The 27,200-nt window shown below is 40.2% G+C and overlaps 1 protein-coding gene across 1 annotated transcript in view; it reads left to right on the top strand.

Annotated features, from left to right (window-relative positions):
• Positions 1–571: 571 nt before the first annotated feature.
• Positions 572–27,200, top strand: part of ST8SIA1 (ST8 alpha-N-acetyl-neuraminide alpha-2,8-sialyltransferase 1) — a 144,089-nt gene continuing 117,460 nt past the window's right edge. Inside the window, exon 1 of the mRNA XM_049625180.1 lies at positions 572–979. Within this exon, the coding sequence (XP_049481137.1) occupies positions 744–979 (236 nt within the window). The 5' untranslated portion in view covers positions 572–743. The remainder of the gene's footprint in view (positions 980–27,200) is intronic.

Raw genomic sequence — 27,200 nt, 5'->3', positions numbered from 1 at the left:
GTCGAAGGAGGCAAATTTGCGGGTGGGGGAGGGCGGGGGAGACCTTGATTTCCACCAATCCCCGGGCGTTTGTCTGCGAAGTCCGGGGCGCAGCGGAAGGCTGCGGCGCGCCGCTGAATTAACTGATGAGAGCGAGTTCTTTTCTTCTCCGGGAGGGGTGGGGAGCGAGGGTCCTGGCGGGCAAGGCGGAGAAGCCCGGGGCAGGATAGCGGTCCCGGGCCGCGGTGGAAATTTCCAAGGACTTGGCGCGGCGCGGGGAGCGTGTCTGGGGGGTGCCTGGCGGTGAAGCAGCACGGGAGGCGGGGAGAGGCGGCGAAGGGCGCCAGAGCATCTCTCAGAAGCGGACGCCGCGGGCCAGTAGTCTGGGAGGGAGCCGAGCCTCTCCCCGGACCCGCGCCGAGGGCGACAGTGATGCTGCAGAACCGGCGGGAGCGACTCGCCGCGGCCGCTCTCTGCGCTCTCGGAGACCCCAGCGCCCGCCTTCTGCAGGGGAAGCGACCATGACCGTAGCTCGTGATTCGCCCCCCGGCCACTTCCCCTAGAAAGAAACCATTGAAAAAGTTGCATTTAAAAAAATCCTTGCGCTGACCTTTGGGGCCGTGGGGGCCGAAGAAACGTGCGTGCCAGTGCAAGCCAGAAAGCGGAAGGTGTGTGTGCATGGGGGGCCGGCGGTGGGGGGACCCTCTGCTGCCACTTTGCCTAACGCTGTGCTGAAGCCGCCCCCTGGGGACCCCGGGGCTGCGATGAGCCCCTGCGGGCGGGCCCGGCGACACACGTCCAGAGGGGCCATGGCAGTACTGGCGTGGAAGTTCCCGAGGACCCGGCTGCCGGTGGGAGCCAGTGCCCTTTGCGTCGTGGTCCTCTGTTGGCTCTACGTCTTCCCAGTCTACCGACTGCCCAACGAGAAGGAGATCGTACAAGGGGTGCTGCAACAGGGCACGGCGTGGAGAAGGAACCAGACAGCAGCGAGAGTCTTCAGGTACTCCTCCCCTTGCAGCTCCTCCCCGCTCGTGTCCTTTACTCCCGGTGCGCCGAGGACAGGGTCACTGGCTAGGACTGCCTTGCAGAGGCATCTCTTTCATCCAGTTCTTCTTGTCCTACCCCCTTTCTTTGCCATTTCTAAACCTGAAGACTTTAGTCAGGGGTCCTTAACACCCCTGGCCCCAAGAGATATGCAGACACCTGCTTTGCCCATGTAAAGCCTGAAGCGTTTCTTCCCCAGCCTGAGTTATAGTCAACGATTTGCAGATAACTGGTGGGAAGGAGAATCCAGGCTAACTTTGTCCTTTGTACTTAATGAGAATTTAGCTCTTGGGCGCTGCAGATGTTTGAAACTATAGATAACTAGAAGCAGCTAAGAGGCATCTTCCTGAGGTTAGGTGAATGGTTGGTAACAAATCACTAATGAGGGAGTGATGGACAAATCTTGGGCAGGAAAAACATGGACACATAGCCCGGATCCCGCTGCTTTGTGCAGTGTGCCAGTGACAAAACAGAGTCCTTACTGATGCCCTATTAAGAGCTGGGTACTGTGCAATTTTTATTGAAACTTCAACAACTTTCTAATAACAGATATTATTATTCCCATCTTACAAACCACAAACTGAGTCTTCAGAAGGAGGAGTTACTTCAAGGTCATGTCCCTTTGATGTGTGGGAGCTGGAATTTTCATCACATAAGGCTCTACAGCTCTCAGCTCTATTTTTTTTTTTTTCTTTTTCTTGTGACTTAGACATCTTGTGGATGCCTTCTGGAGGATGGGAGTTGGGCGTTAGGTAGAGACTTGAAGTCAGAAAACAAACAAAAAAATGCAAGCCAGGTTGGAAATCAGAACTCTGAAGATCACTCAGAGGTTGTAGTTTCCCTTCCTTTCTGGGAATTTCAGCTGAAGTGTCTAAAAATAAGTCCTTGGCAGCAGGGGTTGTGTAGTTAGATTGGAGGGAAGGCAGTGCAGCTTCCCCTTCCTCTCCACATTTCTGGGTGTGTTGAGGGGACACACCACTGTCAAGAGCCCCTTTCCCCTTCAGTCCCCAGGGCTGAGAAGGCTGAAGCTCTTCCTGAGAGTGTAGTGGTCTGGCTGGAGAGTACTTTCCTTTGATCTGCCTAAGATTTTTCCAAAGCAGTATATGGGCAGCCTAGAGCCAACTGAAACATTTTCACTACCGTTGGTTACAAATGTTCAGAAACATCTATAAATTTCAAAAAACTTTTTAAACATATGGTTTCTTTCTTCTCTGGCCTGCTTCTGGAAAGAAGGTCAAAGAGATAATAGCCAATTCTTTTAGAGGAAGGCAGCTGAATTCTTTAAACTGGGAGGGAAGACTTTCCTTCCCTCTCTTTAGAATTCAGCTATCATTAAGTTTAAAAATAACCTTACACCCCTGAAAAGTTTATAAGGGCTAATTTTCTCTTGCCTTCACAGTATTGATTGTTCGACTCAAAGGCACCCAAAGGGTATAGCATCCGGCAACTCTTTTCTCCAAAGACAGAAAGCACTTTCATTCCAAGAAATATAAGGAAATGAGTTAAGAACTTCCCATTGGTTTGCAATGAAAGAGTCCATTTTTTTGGATAGGAGGAGGAATAATGAAGCTCTTTTAGAGAATACATTTCTTTTGCAGGACATACTCAAGTGGAAAATGCTTCATATTCTGAGAAACACAGGCTGATCGTTTCTGAGACGCATTTGTCCCTTGCTGTCAGTAGCCTGGGGTAGTCTTCAGTGTGTTTAGCTGTCATTGAGTCTAGTCTCTGTGTGCCGAGAATTACTAATTGAAGTCCATACACTGTAAAAAACTGCTTTACCACATATCCCTCAAGATGAATGTCTATAAAACTGTGTAAGAGGCCCCGTTGCTTATTGAAAAGAGTTTGGGCTTTGGAGTAGAATTCTAGACTAGTAGAATTTCTAGACTGAGTATGCCATGACTAGATAGATAAGCAGCAGAGTATCCTTGGCAAGCTGCTCTCTTTGAGTCTTAGTTTCCTTATTTATAAAAGGGGATAATAACATTTACTCTGCAGGGTTGGTATAGGTTTAAATAAAAAAACACCTGATGCACATTTACCCAGTCAATGGAATTATTATAATTGTCATGAATTACACCTTTTTGTATATGTTACAACTTAAATAAAGACTGCTGGGAAGCTCATAAGAATTTGAAGTGTTTCACCTGCCAAATTTGCAGAGAAACATTACTGGCCAGTATTTTGCTCCTACTGCCCTCTTCTTTACACTGAAGCTAATAATTAGGGACAAGGAGTTTTGAAAGATAAAGGTATCCTGGTTTGTTAGGTCAAAAAATTTTTTGTACTCTGCATGCTTAATAAAATCCATTAAAAAAAATGGGTGGTTAGTATGTGGGCAGTACTGTATGTTTTTAAAATATTAGATAGGTAAGCCAGAGGCCTTTATGATGTTAAGAAGACAGTTTTTGCAAACAGGTGTCTGTGTTTTCCAGTCTAAAACATCTTCTGCACAGATAGAAATATATGTACACAAATGTACTGTATGCACTTATGTATGGAGATATGTATATTTATTTACGAACCATGGAATGATGTTATGTATATGTATAAAGTCATACACATATTCATATATACATACATACAAATCATTGCAATCAGTCAGTTGACCAACATTTAATGAATGACTACTGTGCACCAGATATCAGGCCCCGGAGGATAGCAGTGAACAGGATTGCTTTCTCTGAGACAGCTTACCTCCTACTAGGGGTTGATTGACAAAAACGAATGAGTAAAGCAATAGGATGATTTAAAGTTCTGTTAAATGCTATGAGGACAAAGGAAAGTGTTTCATTATGCTCTAATTAGAGCATTTCATTAAGCATTAGAATTTCACATTACATTTTGTCCTCTGTGCTTTCATTTACTTTTGTGATTTTCTTCTCTTGGCTCAGACTTCAAGTATGACTTCTTAACGGGGGTGGGGGGGGGGGAGGGGGGACCTTGGCAGATCGCATAGGTCAAGGCAGGAAGAAAGTAACAAAGCTGCAAGAGTTTTGAACTAGATGGGACGTTTTTGTAACCTCCACATGGTAACAGAAAGTTTAAGGGATCAATTGGCCCTATCATAGAAATATTGGAGACTTTCTTTGCAACTCTTGTTGCTTCTGGATGAGTAGCCAAGTAGTAGCCAAAGTGGCATTTTTCTCTTCCATCAGGGCCTTACCCACTTGATTTGCTTCTCAGAAAGAAACTTCAGCTCACAATTTACGTGACAGACTTTATCCTTGGCATCAGACATGGTAACGACGACAACAACAGTAAAACCAACAAATTATTAGGAGCTTATAATGTCCATTGCACTGTGCAATGTGCTTTAAATGTACTGTCTCATTTAATTCTCCTAACAATCTTGTATAAATGGATACATTATCATCCACATTTATAAAGAGGAACATGCCCATGTCCCTGGCATCAAGGAATTTGCCATAATCCTAGGGACAGGCATATTTGTGTATAATTAATTAACCAACTGGACATAGGGACATCAAAGAGAGGCAGCATAGTGGACAGAAAAATTTACGGATTCGGGAGCTGAACGAACGTGGTTGGAATTCCAGCTGATTTCCTTTTTGGTTGTTCGATCATTGGTACATTCAACTTAAAGAGCTTCAGACTCCCCATTGTAAAATAGGTTTGTAATACTTTCTTACAAGTTTGCAGTGAAAATTACATGGTCGCATTTAGAAAGTACCTAGAATGCTGCTTGCCACATACCTCTGTTTGTACATTGTTGTTATAACAATCAAGCAAAGTACTGGGGAAGTTCATGGAAACATGGCTTTTAATTCTGCTGGAAGGAGGGAAATCAGAGAAGAGATGGTGTTTGCACTAAGCCTTGAAGGATGGTGAAATAGGGTAAGAGTAAGAGGTGAGGGCGGAAGGATATTCTAGGCAGGGAAGCAGCAAAGGCCGAAGCAGGGAGGTGTGGAAATGCTTGCTGTGCTTCCTGTATAAAAAGGTATTAATTTTCCTACAGAGAACGTAGTAGGAAGGTAGACTGGGAGGTGGGTGGAAGCCAGGTCACAATCTCTGAATGGGCTTAAGGTGTGGTTTATGAAAAATGAACAAACATCCAGTATCCAAGAGCATTGGATGTGTCAGCTCTGAGCAGAGTTGGCACATCGCTGTTACTGGTGGATTGGGGGATAGAGGATAATACACGCACGTGCCTTGAACATTCTGTATATTTACTGGGTGCTAACCATTACTCTAAGCCATGATGTTCCTCTTTCCTTTCCCAAATTCTGAACCAAATACTACTCTAAGCACGTCTAGCTTTATGTGCCAACTTTTCTGTCTGTATTTTTGAATCTGTGTATCCCAGAAGCTTCAGATATTTCTACAGCTGCCCTGGTGGCCACAAAACAGCACTGGGGGTGGAGGGGGTGGGAGGCAGGTACAGCCATCTGTATATATGGGATGTAAGGTTTATGTTTGTTAAATGGGACATTTATGGAATTCACTTTATTTTTAAAAAAAAAATTTAATGTTTATATTTAAGAGAAAGAGAGAAAGAGAGAGAGAATGTGTGCGTGAGCAGGAGAGGGGCAGAGAGAGAGAAAGAGAGAGAGAGAATCTGATGTAGGTTTCATGCTGTCAATGCAAAGCCCAACACCGAACATGGGGCTTGAACCTACCAACCATGAAATCATGACCTTAGCCAAAGTCAGACGCTCAACTGACTGAGCCACCCAGGTACCCTGGGATTCACTTTAAAAGTAGTTTAAGAAAAAGATAGTTTGGGGCACCAACTTCGGCTCATGTAATGATCTCACGGTTTGTGAGTTCAAGTCCTGCTCTGTACTGACAACTTCAAGCCTGGAGCCTCCTTTGGATTCTGTGTCTCCCTCTCTCTCTGCCCCTCCCCTGCTCAGGCTCTGTCTCTCTCAGTCTCTGTCTCTCAAAAATAAATAAAACACTAAAAATAAAAAGAAAGAAAAGATAGTTTAATACATTTTGGTGCTTAAAATAAGCTTCAACTATGTTGTGGATTTACAAATGTGAAAAAAAGTCATTAGCAATAACTTGCAATAGCAAAAATAAATCATGAACTCTGACTGGACACATACAATGTACCAGGCCTAGTTCTCAGGGCTTATATTTCTTATCTTTTGTTCTCGTAGCTACTTTACAAAGTAGGCATTTGTATGTTCTTTGTGCTATGGATGAGGAAATGCAGATTCAGATAGATCCATTCACGAAATGATGGGTCAGTTTTCCAACCCAGAGCTAAGCCTTATGCTGATTCTAAGCCTTATGCTCGTTCCCTGACAATGTTAGATAAATGGGGCACTGCTACCCATATCCCTTATCATCTGGCCATGCTTACTTCTCCAACATCATGTTTCATCAACGTTCCTCTTATAGTATAGTAATGCTGGTAAGGGGTATGGTTCCTTGTAACAAGTCAGGCTGTGTTGATCTTACTGGTGTCATTCACTCTGACTGGAATGCCTTTCCTTCAAGGCCACAACTCCTTGTCCTTCATCTGGCCAATCCTTACTTCTTGACAGTGCATTTACTGGTTAACAGCAAAGGTCCCAAAGTGACCTTTGTGCTGAAATTCTGATTCCACCATTTGCCATGTTCCTGAGCAAGTCCACCCTCACTGTTCGTTTCCTTATCTGTACAGTGTGGCTTCTTGTAAAATTGCTGTGAGCATTAGGATAGATAATGCATTGAAAAATGCTTTTGGCATATAATTAGTGCTTAGTCCATATCAGCTCTCATCAAGGTAGCCTCTCTTACTCCTTTTTTCCTCTCCAGGTTGCGTTAAAAGCTTCTCATTTCTGTTTTTTTTTATTTTTTTTTTTTAATTTTTTTTTCAACGTTTATTTATTTTTGGGACAGAGAGAGACAGAGCATGAACGGGGGAGGGGCAGAGAGAGAGGGAGACACAGAATCGGAAACAGGCTCCAGGCTCCGAGCCATCAGCCCAGAGCCTGACGCGGGGCTCGAACTCACGGACCGTGAGATCGTGACCTGGATGAAGTCGGACGCCTACCCGACTGTGCCACCCAGGCGCCCTGTTTTTTTTTTTTTTTTAAATGCCTTGTACATATTATTGCATTTCTTTCATTTTTCAAAAAATATTTACTACGTTGTGTCTACCATTATTACCATATAAGATGCTGGGACTATAACTATAGTTCTATAGGTATAGAACTATAACTATAAGAATTTCAAGAAATATTTTCTTGAAGTTTATGAGCTACTGAGGGGAGACATAATTAATACATAGATATACAAGTATCTGGTAGTGACAGGTGCATTTTAGTGGTGCTGTATTAGAAGTATCAGTTTATTTATCTTCCATTTCTGCTCGCTCATTGATATTTGCATTCCTAGAGCTGAACACAGTTCCCGGCTCACTAATTTTCATTGAGTTATTGTGTGAATGAACGTTTCAGCAAGGTGTGAGACCAGATAGCTAATCAGTCAGTCAGTTAACAAATACTTAATGAGGTCCAATATTCTGCTTGGCTGTGTGGGGATCAAAGGAGGAAATGACATCCTCTCTATTCTGAAAGAGTTCTTACTCTAGAGTAGAGTTTTCTAGTCTCAGCACTACTCACATTTTGGGCTAGATAATTCTTTGTTGCAGAGGGCTGTCCTGTACATTGCAGAACACATAGCAACATTCATGGCCTCTGTCCACTAAATGAAACAACTAGGTATGTCTCCAGATTTAGCAAAATGTCTCTTGGGGGGAGAAGTTGCCCCTGCGTGAGAATTACTGCTTTAGAGAAACAAAACCAACCTAGTTCATAGGACTTTTAAAAATCCCAGAAAACATGCAACGAATAGCTAAATCTGGAAACTGCAAACCATAAACACTTTGGCTACTGGAAAAGGAGTGGATGAATTGTACTTTGGTGGATGTCTAGGTCTTGGTTAAAGGAGGGGAGTGAGAGGGGATGCCTTTGGGGAAGCTTACTTTAAGTAGCTGTCTCTATTGAAAGCTTATGTGAGAGCTGGCTAGGGTTCTCACTAGTGCCCCGCTTAGACTCTGGCAGGAGGAGCCACGGGGGTCTCACTCTGTTCCTCCTTTGGTCTCAGCCCTTTGCAAAGGGGCAAGGCCAGAGAGGGACTTTGTCGACCCCGTGATTTACATTTGAGGCAGGAATTCCCAGCCCAAATGACCGAAGCCCACTTCCACAGCCTGCTTGCCTGCTTGGGTTGTTTCTCCATCCCTCATCCTCAGGGTGGCTTTTTCCATTGCTGTGTGCACTCCTAGGCCCAAGGGATGGCCAAGGAGCAGCTCCTTGTGGGAGGCAGAGGCTGTGGAAGGAACTTGGAAATGGGACTGGGGGTTTGCATGTCCCAGTATCAAACTTCCTGGAGTTTGAGAAGCCTAAATTTACACCTGGCATTCCAGTTGGTTATGTGGGTATATTTGTTCAGGGCAAAGGATAGGAGGATAGAACATATTTTTTATCTGTTTGTTGATTTTATTATAGCTTTTAAATATTTAGATACATTTGTGCTTTTGTCCTCTGCCTTGCAAATTGATGTGTTTTTTTGCAACTTGGAAGTCTATTAGTCTTCATTTCAGAGAGAAGTATCTAGAGAGCTAGTTGGATCAATTGAATAGTTGTATATGTTAGTGTAGGCTGTGGCCAGTTTGTCTTTTGACAAAGTTGGGTTAGGAAGCCAGAGCTGGTGTATTGAATTAAGAACATACAGATTCTAACCTACTGAATGAGAAGGTACAAGCCACCCATGTGGGGGGCGGAGGGCAGCAGGTAGCTCCCTTGGCATCCCAGCTCCCACTCTGGGAAAAGGAAACCCATTCAGGGTCATTTTGATTGAGTATGCAGTTTCAATCCCCCCCCCCCAAAGGAAGTAGAGTCACAATATTGATCAGATCCTAGAATGGAGGGGGTAGAATGAGCTGGGGGCAGTCCTCTGTCCCAGGGCATGAATGACCCGGAGATTGTGAGTAGGATAGCGAGCACGTATTACTTGTAAGGTGGCTGGAACAGAGGTCACTAACATTTTCTGGGCTTAACTCTTAAGTGGTTATTTTTAAAGGTTCCCCAGGAAAAAGTAAAGCAGGAACTTATGGCGGGAATTCTAAACTTAAGTTCTTATCTAAATGTCCAGACTGTGGATGTTAAGCAGGGTTATCGTACTGTAAAATGCTCAGGCAGGAACTCAGAAAAACAAGTTTTTTTCTCATCATATTTGTAAGTCATCTTGGAAATGATGTTGACTATGTATAATTAATGCATTTTCTCTGATTGAGTTGATAGATTCCTAGTAAACTATAGTACTTTTTTAGTTCTTCATTCTATTTTGGCTCTATCAGGAGTTGTGTGACCTTGTGCAAGCTGCTTAACCTCTCTGTTATTTTGTTTTGTTATCTGAAAAGTGGTATATGATGTGCTCATCTACTTCATAGGTTTATGAGGATAATTGAAGTAATGAGTGTAGAATCCATAACCCTCCTCACCTGCCTGGGTGAGATGACAGGATGCTTATTCCCACCTAGAAAGAGTCCAGACTTTGGAGCCCCAGAGAATCAGGATTTGATCCTAGTTCTGTCATTTATTTCTTAGCTTTGTGACCTTGAAAAATTTACCTGGCCTCTCTCAGCCTTAGCTGTGGATGGCAGTACTTACCTTAAGAGGATTAGGTGTTGAATTATTGCTAATTATTAAGCCATAATAATGAGAAAAGCTGCTTCCTGGGACATATCTTATGCCTATTACTTGCACTTTCAGTAATGGAATATCTAATGAAATGTGACCCTATGACACAGCGTCTTCTTTCATAAAATTAGCGCTAAGGATGCTGTAACATGGCCAGTAGAATTTTAAGGAAGAGCACAGAGCCCAGCCATAAATCCCCTATTCATTCATTCATTCACTCATTCACTCATCCACATTTACTAAATGCCTGTTGTGCACCACATTGGTGTTGAGAAACAGTGGTTAAAGTTAAGACATGGTTCCTGATTTTATAAAATTTAGTCTGGTCTAGTGTCATTAGTCAAGTTAGTAAGAAATTGAGTAATGTGGTGTTCAAAGGGTTATGGTTGGTCTGTTTCAGATATTTATGCTGAGTTTCAAAGTGATTGATTTTTCTCCCTTTCTGTTGGACTGTCTTCTAGCTATGGCATTGTGTGAAAGGGAAGCAGCCAAGACCAGGGGAGCTGTGTCACTCCTTTAATTAGGTGCCAGGAGGAAGCTGCAGTGAATTCAGAGTTACACATTCTTTATTATTCAGGGCTTATGTAGCAGAGTACCAGAGATTTCCAAGTGAGTGTAATGAGAACAGGCTTTTTGGGAACAAATTACTTATTTCAATTATTGGTACAGCAAATATATACAGGACTTTATGTACTCTGTGCTTATTTAAAAAACTTACAGTGTTCCTTATTTGTCTGATTTTGGAAGTAATAGATACGTACTGTAGAAAAATTTTAAGTGTAGTAAAAAGGAGAAAAAAAAACCACTCACAATTCCCTCCCTCAGAAATACTTCATTATGAACACTGTTTCTTTTGTGCATAGTTGTTTGCATATGTGTATTACATAATTGTGTATGCTTTGTATATTTAGTTTTATATTCCCCTTTATCCACTCAATGTTATATCTTTGACATTTTCTCATATAATTAAAAGCTTGTGAGAAAATTGCTTTATGATTTTCATTTTGGGCAAACATTATTTACTGTGAGTTTCTTATTTTTTAAATTAATTAACTAATTAATTTTTGGAAAGAGAATGTGTGCACACGCTGAGGAGGGACAGAGATGGAGAGAGAAAATCTTTTTTTTTTAATTAAAAATATATTTGTTTTAACGTTTATTCATTTTTGAGAGGCAGAGAGAGAGGGGGACACAGAATCCAAAGCACGCCCCAGGTTCTGAGCGGTCAGCACAGAGCCTGACACAGGGCTCGAACCCACTAATGCGGCTCGAACCCACTAACCGCGAGATCATGACCTGAGCTGAAGTCAGACACTCAACCCACTGAGCCACCCAGGTGCTTCCAGAGAGAGAAAAATTTTAAGCAGGTGCCATGCTGGGCATGGAGCCCAATGTGGGCTCCTCACAACTGTGAGGTCATGACCTGAGCCATGACCTGAGCTGAAATCAAGTCAGATACTTAAGGGGCTGAACCACCCAGGCACCCCTGCTATGAGCTTTTTAAATGTTACCATATTGGAAGAAATTACTTTCTTCAAAAGGATCCTTTTCAGGGATATCAAATTTGCATATTAGATTTTTTCTTTAAACATTTCTTCATATAGATTTGGTAAATCCTGAGCATGCGAAATAAAAAAGCTTCTTTAAACAGTTCTGCTTTCTCAAGTTTGACATTTAAATGATAAAAGCAACACTATTTTCATTTGTAAAAGTGATTGACATTTAATCACCTAGGGACACACATTGCTAATATTTTCGTGTATATTTTCCTAGACTATTCAGTGCTTCTCTGTGTGTTTATAAAACAGGAATATAATGAGGGTTGCCTGGTTGGCTCAGTTGGTTAAGCATCCAACTTCAGTTCAGGTCATGATCTCATGGTTTGTAGATTCAAGCCCTGCATTGGGCTCTGTACTGACTGCTCGGAGCCTGGAGCCTGCTTCGGATTCTGTGTTCTCTCTCTCTCTCTCTCTCTCTCTCTCTCTCTCTGCTCCTCCCCAGCTTGGACTCTGCCTCTCTTTCTCAAAAATAAATAAAAACATTAAAAAATATATAATGAATCTGACAGTATGTTGTGAATTTTTTAAATAGCAATATATGTAGAGCTACAGCATCTCTTTTTGATGGCTGAGATTTTCTTTTGTTAGGATAGTTAAGATTTATTTAATCCACTGTTACTGTATATTTATGTTGTTGCAATTTCTCACCTTTGTATATAATGCTGTGATGAACATTCTTGTGTATACATCTTAAACATTTAATGTTTATTTTCTTAGTATAAATTTCTAAAAGTAGTTTCTTGACTTCCCCCCACCACCCCGACATCAATTCTTATAACTGGCTTCTTTGGTTGTTCATAGAAAATCTTCAACTTTGGCTAAGGGCAGATTTGAGTTTTCCTCCATTTCAATGTGGACGGTTATTGCATCAATAGAAAGCGTACAATGATTGTGAACATTTAGTGATGCAGTTCTCCTTAGGGAATTTTCAAGAGGTGAAGGCAACTAGGAAAGATTCCCATATAACTGGGTATGAATGGTGGCAGTCCACTCATCGAGCACTATGGAGACCTCTCTATGAGGAATTATTTAGTGCACTGGAACATGTGCCTTCCTCTGTCACAGTTATTCTCTTCATGACCGTACAGTTGATAACTAGCTCTGTGTTTCATTTTTGTTTAAAAAATGCCTTTATGGGACAATTTATACTATTTTTCTAGGATTTAAGCAGTTAAAAACTGTAATTGAGAAAGGAAAATTAATTTTTCCTTATGATGAGGTAGAGATTTCAAGGAAGAGGATTGATGTCTTAAATAAAAAAATAAAACAGATGTTATGACTGTTATTTTAAGAGTGATTTTCCTATTTACTAAAATTGAAAGTCTTGGGCTTGAAATTGGAGCAGATTGTATCCCCCTGGGATATGAGGAATAAGGGTGCAGTAAAAAGGCACAAAAACCCCATGATGATATTTTGTTGGGTTGGTTTTGGAAGTTGAGTGTTGGCAATCGATTGTGTTGACATTGGACTAAATCATCTCTGTCCTCTGTCCTTCTCCTCTCTAGCACCTATTTGAAGCGGCTATACATACTGTTGCTTTGGTGCTTTAGGGTCAGAGACGGAGTCTCGTTTATATTCGTTGGTCTCTGATCCTTCCTCACATTCTTTACTGTCTAACCAGTATTTCTTTTATGAATGAAAACGTTAGATTGCTTGCAAGGCCTGTAGATGGCTGTACAAATACCTTTAAAAGGAGTTTCATTTATTGCCTAATATTGAGACTCCATGCTGTCAACATTCACTACCAATCATTAATTAACTCCTTTACTCATTCCTTTGTTCAACAAATAACTATTTTAGTGCCTTCTTTATGCCTGGCACTGCAGCTAGATGCTGAGAATAAAGTAGTTAGCCAGGAAGACAGGGGCCTTCCCCTCTTAGAATGTGTAAGCACACAGCATACATTATAGAAAGAACAATGATATTCTCCAAAAAAATCTCTCAACTCCTTTTTATGGAGGAAAAACAAGCCCAGGTTTAACTTCACTTTCAGAATTTAGCTGTGTCTGTATTTGGGCCAAAGTCCCTCTTCTCGTCCACTCTGGCTTTGGCCTGCATCATGATTGTGAAGTCAGAGGCCTCTGTACAGTTATAATATCTGTATAATATCTTTTGATTCTGGTTAACCTATGCAGCATGTGACATGTAAAGAGAGAAAAAGCCCTTTAAAAAATTGCTAAAAGATACACAAGTCCATGGGGAAAGCAAAGCTCAATTACTGGGAGAATGAGGCTGGCTGACTTGGCTGGGGATTGTTCACTTTGTTAGCAACTGATCTTGACTAAGGAGCCACCCTACCATAACAAAGAAGAAGAGAGGGAGTTTGACAGGAAGGGGAGGGGCTGGAAATAGAATTTGGGGTAAAAACACGGTCATTTTATTTTTTCCTAATAACTGCTCCAACCATGCCGTGGTAGGCCTAACTCCTGACCCCACTCCCTGCCCCGCTTAGCTGGCTGTAATGAGCCTTTGGCCAACATGGCCAAATTTTATCCATTTTTATTCATCCCGACTATTGGGACAGTCAGTTCTGGTACTTAGCTCAGTTTTGCTTAGTTTAAAGCACAATGAAAACTCTTGTGTCTGCCATCTTTGCCTGCTTTGGCTTTTCCTGAACCTGGAGCAGGTGTAGTAGAAGTGTGAAGGGCATTTTCTGAAGCAGAGTCCCACTCTTCCCCATTGGGCAGGGAGGACATGAATAGTCACAGTCCTTTTTCTGTTGATTATTGTGGCTTCTCAGGTGAACCCTGACAGGCTGCCCACATCTCTTCTAAGGGCAAACTGGCCTGGTTCCTTCACCTGGTGTGCAGCCTTCATAGGTGAAATACTGGTAAACACTCCATCCTCTAGCAGCTCCCCATTCTTGCCACACCAAAGGGATTTTTACAGCCCACCGCCTCTCAGCCTAACCATCTCTTTCCATTTCTGTTTCCTTTTTTCCAGCATTGATCTTTTTTTAAATTTATTTTTTTAATGTTTTATTTAATTTGAGACAAAGAGAGACAGAGCATGAATGGGGAGAGGCAGAGAGAGAGGGAGACACAGAATCTGAAGCAGACTCCAGCCTCTGAGCTGTCAGCACAGAGCCTGACACGGGGCTTGAACCCACGAACCATGAGATCATGACCTGAGCTGAAGTCAGGCGCTCAACTAACCCAGCCACCCAGGTGCCCCTCCAGCATTGATCTTAAAAATAAAAGTTATTTTACTAGCAAAAATGGGTTTATTCAGGAATAATGAAGAATTGCAATTTGGGGAAAGAAAGGTGTGGCTAAAACCATAGGCTAGGCCAACCAAGTAGAGGAACATTATTTTATGGAGAAGGAGAAAGTTGAGAGGGTTGTTCTGAAGGAAAGCCCATTGGAGAAAGGCAGGCGTTCAGGGTGATGATGATTTCTCATTGGTTGAGTTGCAAGGGTAGTTGATTTCTTGTAAGAGATGCAATGTACATCTTTTCTTGTTGGGGACTGTCATTGATGATTCTTCCCTCTTGATCATTCTTCTGTTTGGGCTGGGGGGGTGGGGGTGGGGGTGGGGGGGTGGGGAGTGGGTAGGGGGAGGGTGGTCTGTAGTTGATAATTTCTGAGGTAGAGTAGTATGGTGTGAGGGCTCCCCCTTCTGGCCCCTCGACTCCATTGTAGTGAGGTTTCCCTTTGTTAATTTTCACACTAATAGTGCAGGGCGAGGACAGCATGAGAGCAAGGATGCAGTAATCAATTCAAGAGTAAAATGCCTGTTTCTCTTTATTGCATATTCTCATTATCTTTACAAGTGATTATTTTTGAGCTCCTCACCCCTCTTCTTCCTTTGTTGGCAGGCAGGGAAAGCACATCCACAGGGGTGGAGAGGCAATAGTGGCATGAAAAACATGGCCCATACTCCCAAGTCTGTGCCTTTCTCCTGGTCTTTCCCCAGTTTGAGTCAGCTGTGTGCTTCTTGGTCTGGTATCATTTAGAAAACCTGTAGAGAGGTGGCTGGCTTCAACTTCTGGCAGTTTTCTGAACCTAAAACATAGAGTAATTAGCACATGTTGGTCTTAGTTTTGGCTTCTGACCATAATCCCCCGATAAGAAAGAAAAAGCTCATATTTTGTTATACTTATTTCCTGGATAAGTTTTCGTGTCCTCACAAAATTCAATCATGCAGTTTCTTAAAGGATCCCTGTGGGCTCCAGAAATAGGGAAATGCTCGGTTGGGTCAGGTCTTTCATCTTGAGCAGGTGATCAAGGTTTCTTATCACAAACAAGGCGCTCAAGACCCTCCAACCCCCTGTTTTGGGGGCTTGCCACAAATGTCTCCAATTGTCACCATGCCATTTAGAGTCACTCTTCTACTGCCATCTCTTCCTCATTTCATTTTCTCTCTGCTCAGAAAGCTTGGGGGGCAGAATGCCCAGTATGCTGGCTAAGCAGACTCCAGCTGGGGATGGTCAGGTACTCCCAGTCTTGATTTTCTTGGGTGCTTCCTCCTCTTTAGAAAAGGGGAGAAGCCCCACTCCTCAACAGATTCCTCTCACTCCGTTTCTCTCTCTGTTGACCAGGGTTGGGGTGTGGTTGTGGTGGTGGGGCTGGATTCAAATCACCACCCCCCCCATCCCCCTGCCCAAACTCTGCTAGGGGGCCGACCATGACCATGTTTCCAGTGGCCCTCTGAACTCAAGGCGGGGTTCTTAGCAGCTGTGTCTCAAGTTTTAGACTTCAACGATGATTGCAGCATACAATCCCCCTGAACATTCTGTTACAAAATGAAAGAACCAATAAGGAAGCCAGAAGATTGCTCCTAGGGTATCAGATTTCAAGATTTGTAACTTTTAAGCAGTCTAAAACAATTCTCTGGGCTTTAGAATAGAGATGAGCTATGGAAACTTAAGTTCATATTTAATGAACATTTGTCAAGCACCAATGATGTGCAAGTACAATGCTAGATGCTTTCATGTACAATATATCAGTCCATCTAACTCTGGATTTTAAAATCAGATCCATTTTTTTAGGCAATAATGATGATATTTTTAATGGTATAGTTGTTATTTGTTTTGTATCTGCCATATGCCAGGCACTATTTTAAGCATTTTACAGTCTTATTGTTTAGCTCTATGAGGGAGATATTATTATCCTGATTTTCACAAATACTCTATGAGGGAGATATTATTATCCTGATTTTACAAAGAATCAGTGTGTGAGTAATTATTTCCTTAAGGCCATTTAGATTGTAGGTGGTGCTGACAGCTAGCATTTAATGAGTGCTTTCTATGTGTCAGACCCTCTTTTAAGTACTTTATGTATGTTAACATCATGCTAGTAGCCCTGTAAGATAATCCTTTCCCCCCAAAACCACACAAATTTATTATCTTATATTTCTGTAGGATTGAAGTTTGCCATAAATCTCAGAGGGTTAAAATCAAAGTATAAGCAAGCTTCATTCCTTTCTGGAGGCTCTAGAAGAGGATCCATTTCCTTCCTCATCCAGCTTATTGGCAGAATTCACTTCCCTGGGATTGTATGACAGAGGTGGCCGTCTTCTGGCTAGCTGCTAATTGAAGGCTGGCCTCAGCTTCTAGAGGCCACCCTCATTTCTTGGCTCATGTTTCCTTTCCTCCTCCTTATATGCCTTCAAGAGCAAGTTGGGTCTTTTTTTTTCTCTTTTTTTTAAAGACTTAATTTTTCTAGAGGAGTTTTAGGTTCACGGAAAAATTAAGAAGAAGGTATGGGGATTTCTTGTATACTCCCAGTCCCACGCATGCATGGCCACCCCCATTATCAACACCTCCTCCAGAATGCTACCTTTGATACAATTGATGAACCTACATTGACACATTGTAATCACCCAAAGTCTATAGTTCATCTTAGTGTTCACTTTGTGTTGTTCATTCTGAGGGTTTGAACAAATGTGTAATGACATGTATCCATAATTACAGTAACATACAAAGTGGTTGCATTGCCCTAAAAATCCACTGTACCCCATCTTTTTATTCCTCCTTTCTCTCTCAACTCCTGCAACTACTGATCTTTTTACTGTTGCCATGGTTTTGCCTTTTCCAGAACATCATATAGTATGTAGCCTTTTCAGATTGGCTTTTTTCTCTTAGATTGGCTTTTTTTCTCTTAGCATTTATATTTCCTCCATGTTTTCTCATGGTTTGTTAACTCACTTCTTTTTAGTGATGAATAATAATCCATTGTTTGTATGTATCACAGTTTCTTTATCCATTCAACTACTGAAGGGTGTGTTGGTTGCTTCCAAGTTTTGGAAGTTATGAATTACAAAAACAACCACAAATGGTTTGGCCCCACAGACTTACAGCATTGGCATACTGACTCAATAAATGTTAAATAGCTGGATACATGCCTGAGTGAATATATAGCTGAATAAACAGTTGAGGTTGGTTCCTTGGAGGAGGCAAAATAGATGGTAATAATCTTTGTGTCAATGGTGTGATACTTGGCCCAACTGAATTCCTTACAGAAAGAGTAGGAATGTCTACCCCTAGGCCTAAAGAGTTTCTGACAAGTCTTTTGTATGTGTGCCTCCAATAGATGGTTCAGAAGAATCATTGAAGTAGATTAGGTATGGAAAGGAAGGAGGAAGGAAATAAGTAATGGGGGAGAAGAAGGAAAGGGTGAAGGTGAAGGAAGAGGTTTAGAAAAGGAAGGAAAAGCAATTCACATTCTATTGATGGTAAAGTCTTCCACTTGTCTGTGATATTTTCTGTGATCTGTTTCTGATATTTGGTATCTGTTAGGCAATCACTGATATTTATGATTAAAACAAGCTACTATGGGGGCACCTGGGTGGCTCAGTCCATTAAGTGCCCGACTCTTGGTTTTGGCTCAGGTCATGGTCTCATAGTTTGTGAGTTTGACCCTGTATCTGGGCTGTGTCAGCGCAGAGTCTGCTTGGGATTCTCTCTCTCTCTCCCTCTCTCCTCCTCCCCTGCTCACTTTCTCTCTCCCTCTTTCTCTCTCAAAATAAATAAATAAACTTAAAAAAAAGTTACTATGAACCTGCGTGTGCATGTTTTTTATGGACATGTTTTCAACTCCTTTAGGTGAATACCACAGAGCATGACTGTGGATTGTATGATAACAGTATGTTTAATTTTGTAAGCAATTGCCAAACTGTCTTCCAGAGTAGCATACCATTTTGCATTCCCACCAGCAATGAATGAGAGTTCCTGTTGCTCCTTGCCAGCATTTAGTGTTGTCAGTGTTCTGGATTCTGCCCATTCTAATAGATGTGTAGTGGTATCTTATTGTTTTAATTTGCATTTCCCCGATGACATATGATGTGGAGCACCTTTTCACATGCTTACTTGCCCTCTGGTGAGGTGTCTGTTAAGGCCTTTAGCCCATTTAAAGAAAATGAGATATAGTTGACATACAATGTTATATTATTTTCAGGTGTACAACATAATGATTTGATATTTGTATATTTTGCAAAATGATCACTAAGGTTAAGTCCAGTTAATATCCGTCACCACACAGTTACAAAAAAAAATTTTTTTTACTTGTAATGAAACCTTTAAGATTTACTCTCTTAGCAACTTTTCAACATACAATGCAGTATTAGGAACTACAGTCATGGTGTTGTATATCACATCCCCAGACTTATTTATTTTATGACTGCAGGTTTGTACCTTTTGAACATGTCCACTCATTTTGCATACCCCTCACTTATGTTCTTTGTATATATGATTTTGGTGGGTTTTTTGGGGGGGAGGGAGGGCCCATTTTTAAACTGGATTGTTTGTTTTCTTATTGTTGAATTTTAAGTGTTCTTTGTATATTTTGAATAACAATCCTTTATCTTCTGTGTCTTTGCAGATATTTTCTCCCAGTCTGTGGCTTGTCCTCTCATCCTCTTAACATTGTCTTTCATAGAGCAGAAGTTATACATTTTAATGAGTCCAGTTTAGCACTTAGTTCTTTCATAGATTGTGCCTTTGCTGTTGCATCTAAAATGCCATTGCCATACCTGAGGTCATTTAGGTTTTCTCCTGTGTTGTCTTTTAGGAGTTTATAGTTTCTGTATTTTACATTTAGGTCTATGATCCATTTTGAGTTAATTCTTGTGAAGGGTGTAAGATCTGTGTCTAGATTAATTTTTTTTTTTTTTTTTTTTTGCATGTGGATGTCCAGTTGTTCTAGCACCATTTGTTGAAAAGACTGAAGTAGTCCTATTTTATTGATGGAGAAATGGAAACAAAAAGAACTTAAGGACGTCACTAAAGATTATGCAGTTAGGAAATGGTCTTTCTGGCTCTTGGGCTCATGGGCTTTAAGTAAGCCTCCAGGGCTTCTTACTACACCGGACTGTCCCTTTGCAGTCACACCAACATTGACATGCAGGGCTTCAGGTTAAAGCCTGATGCCTCCTTATATTGCAGTGTCTTAATACAAAGGAAAGAATCCCGAATAGGAAAATTTCAGTTTATGAAGGTGAATTAATTCTTTGTTTGACTATTGTTAATATCCAAGACTGTTTTTTCTACTCCTCAAGGATCCTGCAAATACAGTGGGCTCAAGTCATGGGCAAGGTGTTTCTTTCTTCTTCTCTCTGCCTGGCATCTCTGATTCATCCCAGTGGCTTAGTTGTAGAATTTTTTTTTCTTTTTTCTTTTTTTGGCTCTCCTATCTAGCTGTCCTAGCCTACTTGGTTATCTCCCATTTATATCTGTGAGATGGATGCCAAGAAACATATCAACTATGCCATTGTTGGGGGGACTAAAACCTATTCAACTGTGAGAAACAGGAGTGGAATAACCACTGTGTGGAGACTTATCTGTGTCACCTAAAAAAAGAAGTATTCTTTCTTTTCTCTCCATTGCTGAAATCCCCAGAGACTTTTCTTTTGAACTCAGTCACTGTCACTGAAATGGAATTTATGTGACAATATTTTGAGTTATTATGAAAGATAATCTAGAGGTCTAATTTCTGTTTTTTGAAAATTCTTTATAAGGTAATGCATTTTTATTGTCAACATTGAAACTTTATATAAGTATATATTAAGCAAGCATAAAAGTCTTCTCAATCCCATTCCCTATAGGTAAACAGTGTTAATGTTTTGATACTGTCATTATTCCAGGACAATAGGCATAACCTAGGACTATTTCAAACAAACCAGGGCATATAATTCCCCTCCTGCATATGAGTTTTTATATCTTTATCTATAGAAACATCTGGTTACACTCCATGTATGTATTACATAGAGTGATAGCTTCTAATATGGCTCCTAACAATCCCCACCTCCTGGTATTCATGTGTCATCCTCTTCCCTTTGAGTGTAAGCTAGGTTTAGTGACTTCTAGAATAGAATAGAATACTGTGGAAGTGATGGTATGTCACTTCTGAGATTAGATTATAAAGATGGTGGCTTCCATTTTGGGTGCTCTCTTTCTCTGTTGGGTCATTTGTTCTGGCCCGCTGCCATGTTGTGAGGACACTCAGGCAATATATGGAACTGAGGCAAGGCACTGGTAAGGAACATGTGGTAAGGAACTGAGGTAGTTGGTCAATAGCCAACAAGGAACCAAGGCCATAACCAACCACAACAATGAACTGAGAAGTGGATCGTTCAGCTTTAGTTGACTCTAGCCCCCAATCAACAGCCTGACTACAAGTTTATGACAGACCCTGAGCCAGAACCACCTAGCTAAGACACTCCTGATCCTTAGAAACTGTTTTAAAAAGTAAGTGTTGCTTGAAGCTGCTGAATTTTGGAGTAATTTATTAGATAATAATAGATAACTAACATTTATTAAGTAATAAATCACATAAAAATCATTTGTGACAATATTCTCTTTTTCCTACCCACAACATATGGGTCAATGGATACCTCCTTTAGTATGTGTGGTACGAAGTAAAATTATTTCATTTAAAAAATGTGGAGAAAATATGAAATTCCAGTTTAGGGTTGACCATGAGATTTTTTTTTTCCTTTTATTTAAATGAAAAATGACTTAACAAACATCCTGGAAGTATGTTTTTCTTCTTCTGCAATTATCTCTACAGGATAGCTTCTTAAAGGGAAAACTTCAGGGTCATGAAGCAGCACATTTAATTTTAAATTGATATTTATGAATTGTCTTTTATTTGAAGTCATCTGTTTTGTGACTAAGAGCCTACTGGCCTTTCCAGTACTGAGTATAATTAACCTTAAAATGTTTTGTTAATGTATAGGTGAAAAATTATAATTTTAATTTGCGAGACTGAGATTCATTTTACTTTTTTATTATTATTCCTGACAATTTCCTCTCCTATGAAGGGTACCTCTAGGTCTTTTGCCTATTTTCTTCTTGACTTGCTCATCTCATCCTTTTTGGGTTTCAACCCAATGTGTCTTTGTTAAAACACTGTAGCTCTTTGCCATATCTGTTGCACATATTTTTCCCAGTTTGTCTTTTGGCTTACTTATGTTTATGTTTAAAATTTTTTCCTGTGGAAATTTTAAAAATAATCAGGTAATCAACTTCATCAGTTTTTTTTTCTTTTTTGGCTTTTGAACCTTTATGTCATGATTCCTGTAGCCCAAGGTATTTTCATCTAGTATTTTTATGATTTAGCTTTTTTGTGTGTGTGTTAAAATTTCTACCTATCTTTGATTTATTTTAGTATAATGAAATAGAGATCAAGTATTTTCCCTATATGTTCTAGCCTCATTACCCAACAACAAAAACAAAAATCTTACCTCCTTCCACCAATTTGAAATGTCAAGTTTATCCATTCTAGATAATCCTATCTGTATGGGTCTGTTTTGGAAATCCCACTTTTCTTCCATAGCTTTATCTGATTAGTTTTGTTCTACAGCCATACTGTATCAATTACTGTAGCTTTATGGTATATTTTAACATCTCATAAATCATTTTTTTTGCCAGAGTTTTCTTTGTACTTCTTTCATATTTTTCTCCTAGGAACAATTGAGATTGCTCTTCAAGTTAAAATGATTTCTGTTGATATTTTTATTTGAATTTCATTAATTGATACATTATTACAAAATTAAAACTTTCTATCCAAGAACAAGATATATTTACTTATATGTTCAATCCTTATTTTATTTCCCTAAACAGAGTATATAGTTTTTTCTTTTAGATTCTGCACATTTCTTTTATTTACTTATTTGTTTATTTATTTACATCCAAGTTAGTTAGCGTATAGTGCCGTAATGATTTCAGGAGTAGATTCCAGTGATTCATCCCCTATGTATAATACCCAGTGTTCATCCCAACAAGTGTCTTCCTTAATGCCCCTTACCCATTTAACCCATCCCCCTACCCATAGCCCCTCCAGGAATCTTCAGTTTGTTCTCTGTACTTAAGAGTCTCTTATGTTTTGTCCCCCTCCCTATTTTTATATTATTTTTGCTTCCCTTCCCTTATCATCTGTTTTATATCTTAAATTCCACATATGAATGAAGTCTTTCTTCATATGATATTTGTCTTTCTCTGACTGGCTGATTTCACTTAACATAATACCCTCCAGTTCCATCCACATAGTATTCTGCACATTTCTTATTGCAATTACTCCTAGATATTTTGTTTTTGATGCTTCTATTTTTGTACCAAGAAGCATCTTGTTTTCAGAATTATTTTTGTGATTATTGTTTATATATAGGAATATTACTAATTTTTGTTCATAGCAACTCATCTTATTTAAGTTTCTTAGTGTGTTTTTTTCCAGTTTATTCTCTTGGGTTTTCCAAATATGCACTTTCATATTTACGTATCTTACACATAACAAAATCTGTTCTGTTTTCTAGTATTTACTTCTTGCGTCTTGTAGTCTTTAATGGGCATGATTTCAGTGTTTCCTCAATGAATTCAATACTGGGTTTCTTTTGCTTTCCTCTTCTCTGTCTCTCTTCTGTTGAATCTTCTCTTCAGTTTCTGGTTCTGTGTCTTGGGCAAGTTACTGACATGAAGAAAAGTGGAGCTTGGAAAGGTAGAGAGTGACTGAGCCAGTATGCAAACTTAGGAGTCACTAACTTCAGGGCTCATACTCATCTATTTTCCTTCCTTCCTTCCTTCCTTCCTTCCTTCCTTCCTTCCTTCCTTCCTTCCTTTTTCCCTTCCTTCCTTTTCTCCTCCCTACCTTTTCCCTTCTTTCTTTCTCTTCCTTCCTTCCTTCCATCCTTTTCTCCTCCCTACTTCTTTCTTTCTTTCTTTCTTTCTTTCTTTCTTTCTTCCCCTTTTCCTTCCCACTCCCTCCTTTTATTCTTCCTTCTCTTTCTCCTTCCCTCCTTATTCCCTCCCTCTCTTCCTTTCTCTCCTTGCTTATTATTTATGGATCCTCTAAATCTAGTCACCAAATCTCATCCCAGAGTTTTAGTAGTTGTGGTAGAAATCCCATCCTATTTTAGTAGTTGTGGTAGAAATCTGCAATTGATATAATAAGCATTCAGATATACCATTTTGGCGATTGGAAACAAGGTATGATGGATGTCTGACTTTAAGAACAATGGATCCCTTCATATAACTGCCTGTCTGTGAGAGAATTTTTTTTGTGGAGGTGAGGGTCTTCTTGAATTGGTTTGTTTGTTTGCCCTAACTGCTTTCATGTTTTCCACATTGTTCAGACTTCTTAATTTCTCTCATTGCTTCAAGAACTCTTGCTGCATATTCTCTTGTCCTTCACTACTGTAAGGTCCTCAGTTTGACAGGAAACACAGCTCACTGTGAGAGGCTTAAGTCAAATGAAATAGTTTCTGGAAATGTCATTATTTTAGGAAGGAGCATAGGAGGAAGGGAAGGAAAATAGTTTAGATTCTTGTGGGGAAAAAAGAAAGCAAAAGTTAAAGGAAAAGTTCTCTTCACAAGAGAGGAGACGGTGATAGGTTTAAAAAACTGGTATGTGTTAATTTTGTTATATTTTCTCTGCATGAATCTTTCTTCAGAGAAAGATTGGCTATTCTAAACTAAGTCTTGTTAGTGGGGCATAGGTCTTTCTTGAGTGGTTGGGATGGGGATGTACAAAAAGTAAGAAAAATGACAAAAATAGAAACCTCTTACTTGCAAGTGATAGAATTTACAACTCTGCTTAGCACATCCTTTTTTATTCAAGAAAGCATTGTTAAGTTCCTACTGTGTTGATAGCTTTGAGAAGAGGATACAAAGAAAGGGTAAGGCATTGTCTCTGACCTTCAGGTGCTTTTAACCAGTGGGTCAGATGAGTAATGGTACTTGGGAGTAGAGAAGAGCTCTCTGCTTGTTCCTGAGGGATGGGTGGGGTTTGAATCAGCTAAGAAACAATGATGGCACATTCTGAGCCTGGGAAAGAGAGCATGAGAAATGGTTTTGTTTGTATGTTGGCGCAGAATGGCTGGCTTCAGCAGATTTATGCCAGTGTGAGAATGAAAGAAAAGATTGAGCAGTTAGGATGAGGTTCAGTGATAGTTCGCGAACTACTGGAAGTTCTTTTGCATGGAAGTAACTGTGATTAGGGGCACAGATCTGATAGTGGCGTGGGGCAGATTGGCAGAGGCAGAAAAGGGGGTTGGGACACAGTCATGCCAAGAGTCCCATCTAAGCACAGACAATGGGACTCGCATACACCGGGCAGATCTAAGAGACTCAACAGAAAACCCTCCAGATTAAAAATGAGTTAGTAGAGTTAATGGTAAAGAAGGAAGATACATAATAAATACAGTTTGAGCCTCAAGTGCTACTATTCAAAACTGGACTGAAGGGCAAATTTGACATTATCTATGTATTCTCGTCCTGAGTCATAGAATCTGGGCTGATTTTTTTTTCCTGCCAGTTGAGAAAGTTACCATTTTATTTTTTATCCTTAAAGTTTTTTTCCAGTTGCTAGATGGGATTCTTGATGTGTTCCCATCACACTTTTGTCTCTTATGTGTTGAGTTATCTTCAAGTGATTGCTCTGGTAAGATGGTCCAGTGAGTGAAAAGCCAAAGCTATCACCATGATGGCATAAACTGTGGAAGAGGTTAAAAGCCGGTCAGAAGACATACTGGCTGGCTTCCTTCTCTCTCTTTGATAAATGGGATAACCCTATTTGAGGGTTCTTTGATGACCGAAGATCTATAATGAATGCTAGTAGGAATGAGCATGGAGGAGGGAAAGGCAGGGTGTAAGCCTAGGCTACTTTGTCAGTTCCTCTGTTCTGGCCCGTTTTGCAGTGGATGTTTGTGCACCTGGTGGGATTGAGCTAGTAGGCGTCTGGTTAGATGGCAGAGGCATACTCCCTAACATACATATTCTCTTCCTTTATTCTTCCTCAGATAAACTAACTCAGTGCTGTGAGGACCACAAAGTGCCCTGCAATGAACTCAAACACAGACACATAGACACATGGAGCAAATACAACCAGAATTTATTTTCAATAGACAAACATTTAAAAAAATGAAAATCTCTAAATTTGCATTCTAAGCAAACACTAAGATGTACACAGAGCATATCTGCTTATGCCAGGTTATCTGCTTGCCAACTGATCAGCCCATATGGCCCAGGACACCTTCCCACTGGCACCACATGCCTTTGGCTCCGTGGACATCCTAACATATTCTAGATATAAAAGCACCTGTGTGAGAGCTCAAAGTATACTTACCATAAAAATGGTCAAATTGAGCTTATGCATGAATTAATTAATTTTGGTACAAAACTGGTATAATTTTGTGTATATTCCAGTGATTCTATTTTGTTGTTGAACGTTAAGGGTATTTATTTGGCTTAGTTGTCTAAGTTCACTGAAATAGGATGACATTTATGGACAAGTGGTTACTCAAACCCTTTGGCACAGGCTGGAATTCTCTTCTTATTTTCAGCTTCCTTGGATATTATCCCATTTCTATCCTGATGCTTTCTGTGTAGAAATAACTCCCCCAGCATGTGTTCTGTGCTTTGCCTATTTTCTTTGTGGACAACCTCAAGTGTGTTTACTTGATGGCTTTAATGCACTGAGTTTTCTTGTCCTTCTGTATCACCTAGTGTTACTTTATGTTGGAAAATGAATTCCAATAAAATAATAATAATAATAATAATAATAATAATGGCTAACTTTGAGCAATGTGAGAGGTTCTATACAAAGGGACTTGTATACATGGTTTTATTTAATTTTCTCTGCTAACCTATTAGATACTATCTTACTCATTTCCAGTTGAGAAAACTGAAGCTTAAAGAGTTTATGGGAACCTACCCAAGGTCTCTTATGTATTAAGAGATAGGACCAGAATTCAAAATCAGGGTAGCGTGCTTCCAAAGCTTACTAATCATGGGCTATTACTCTACCAGCACATTTATGTATGACTCATATTTTACTGTAAGTAATGCAGCTAGGTCTCAAATATAATAGTTGTTTGAAATTTATAGCATAAAAAATTGTCAATGTAAATACTCATCTCTACATGCCAAATGATTCGTCCAGTGATGCACAGGAAACTAAAGCTGTTTGCTAAATCAATTAAAAGTTGTGATTAAAACTCTTAGAGAACCTAAGCAGTGCAAAGAATATGGGATGCTCGGTTTAGCAAAGTTTTTTGAATTTGCCCATATTGACTACAGCGCTTTTGAGAAATTCAAGTATCAGGGGTGCCTGGGTGGCTCAGTCAGTTAAGCTTCTGACTGTTTTGGCTCAGGTCATGTCACCGTTCGTGAGTTTGACTCCCACATCAGGTTCTGTGCTGACAGTGCGGAGTCTGCTTGGCATTTTCTCTCTCTCACTCTCTGTCTCTCTGCCGCTCCTGTGTTCTGTCTCTGTCTCTCTGTCTCTGTCTCTGTCTCTCAAAATAAATAAATAAACTTAAAAAGGAAATTCAAATATCAAAAAAATTTCTTTTTTAATTTCATTTTTTTCCTCCCATTTCCATGATGCCCTTACACCAGATACAAACATAGTCTGCCTTTTGGTTAATTCCACAATGACTAAGGTGATTTATATTTACAAACAAGAGCAGTAGCAATTGAAAATTACAGCCAATTCCCCACAACACTGATGATGTACTGATAAAA

Source organism: Panthera uncia, chromosome B4 (assembly GCF_023721935.1).
Source record: "Panthera uncia isolate 11264 chromosome B4, Puncia_PCG_1.0, whole genome shotgun sequence".
NCBI lineage: Eukaryota > Metazoa > Chordata > Mammalia > Carnivora > Felidae > Panthera > Panthera uncia.
This window is presented reverse-complemented; position numbering and strand designations above follow the sequence as displayed.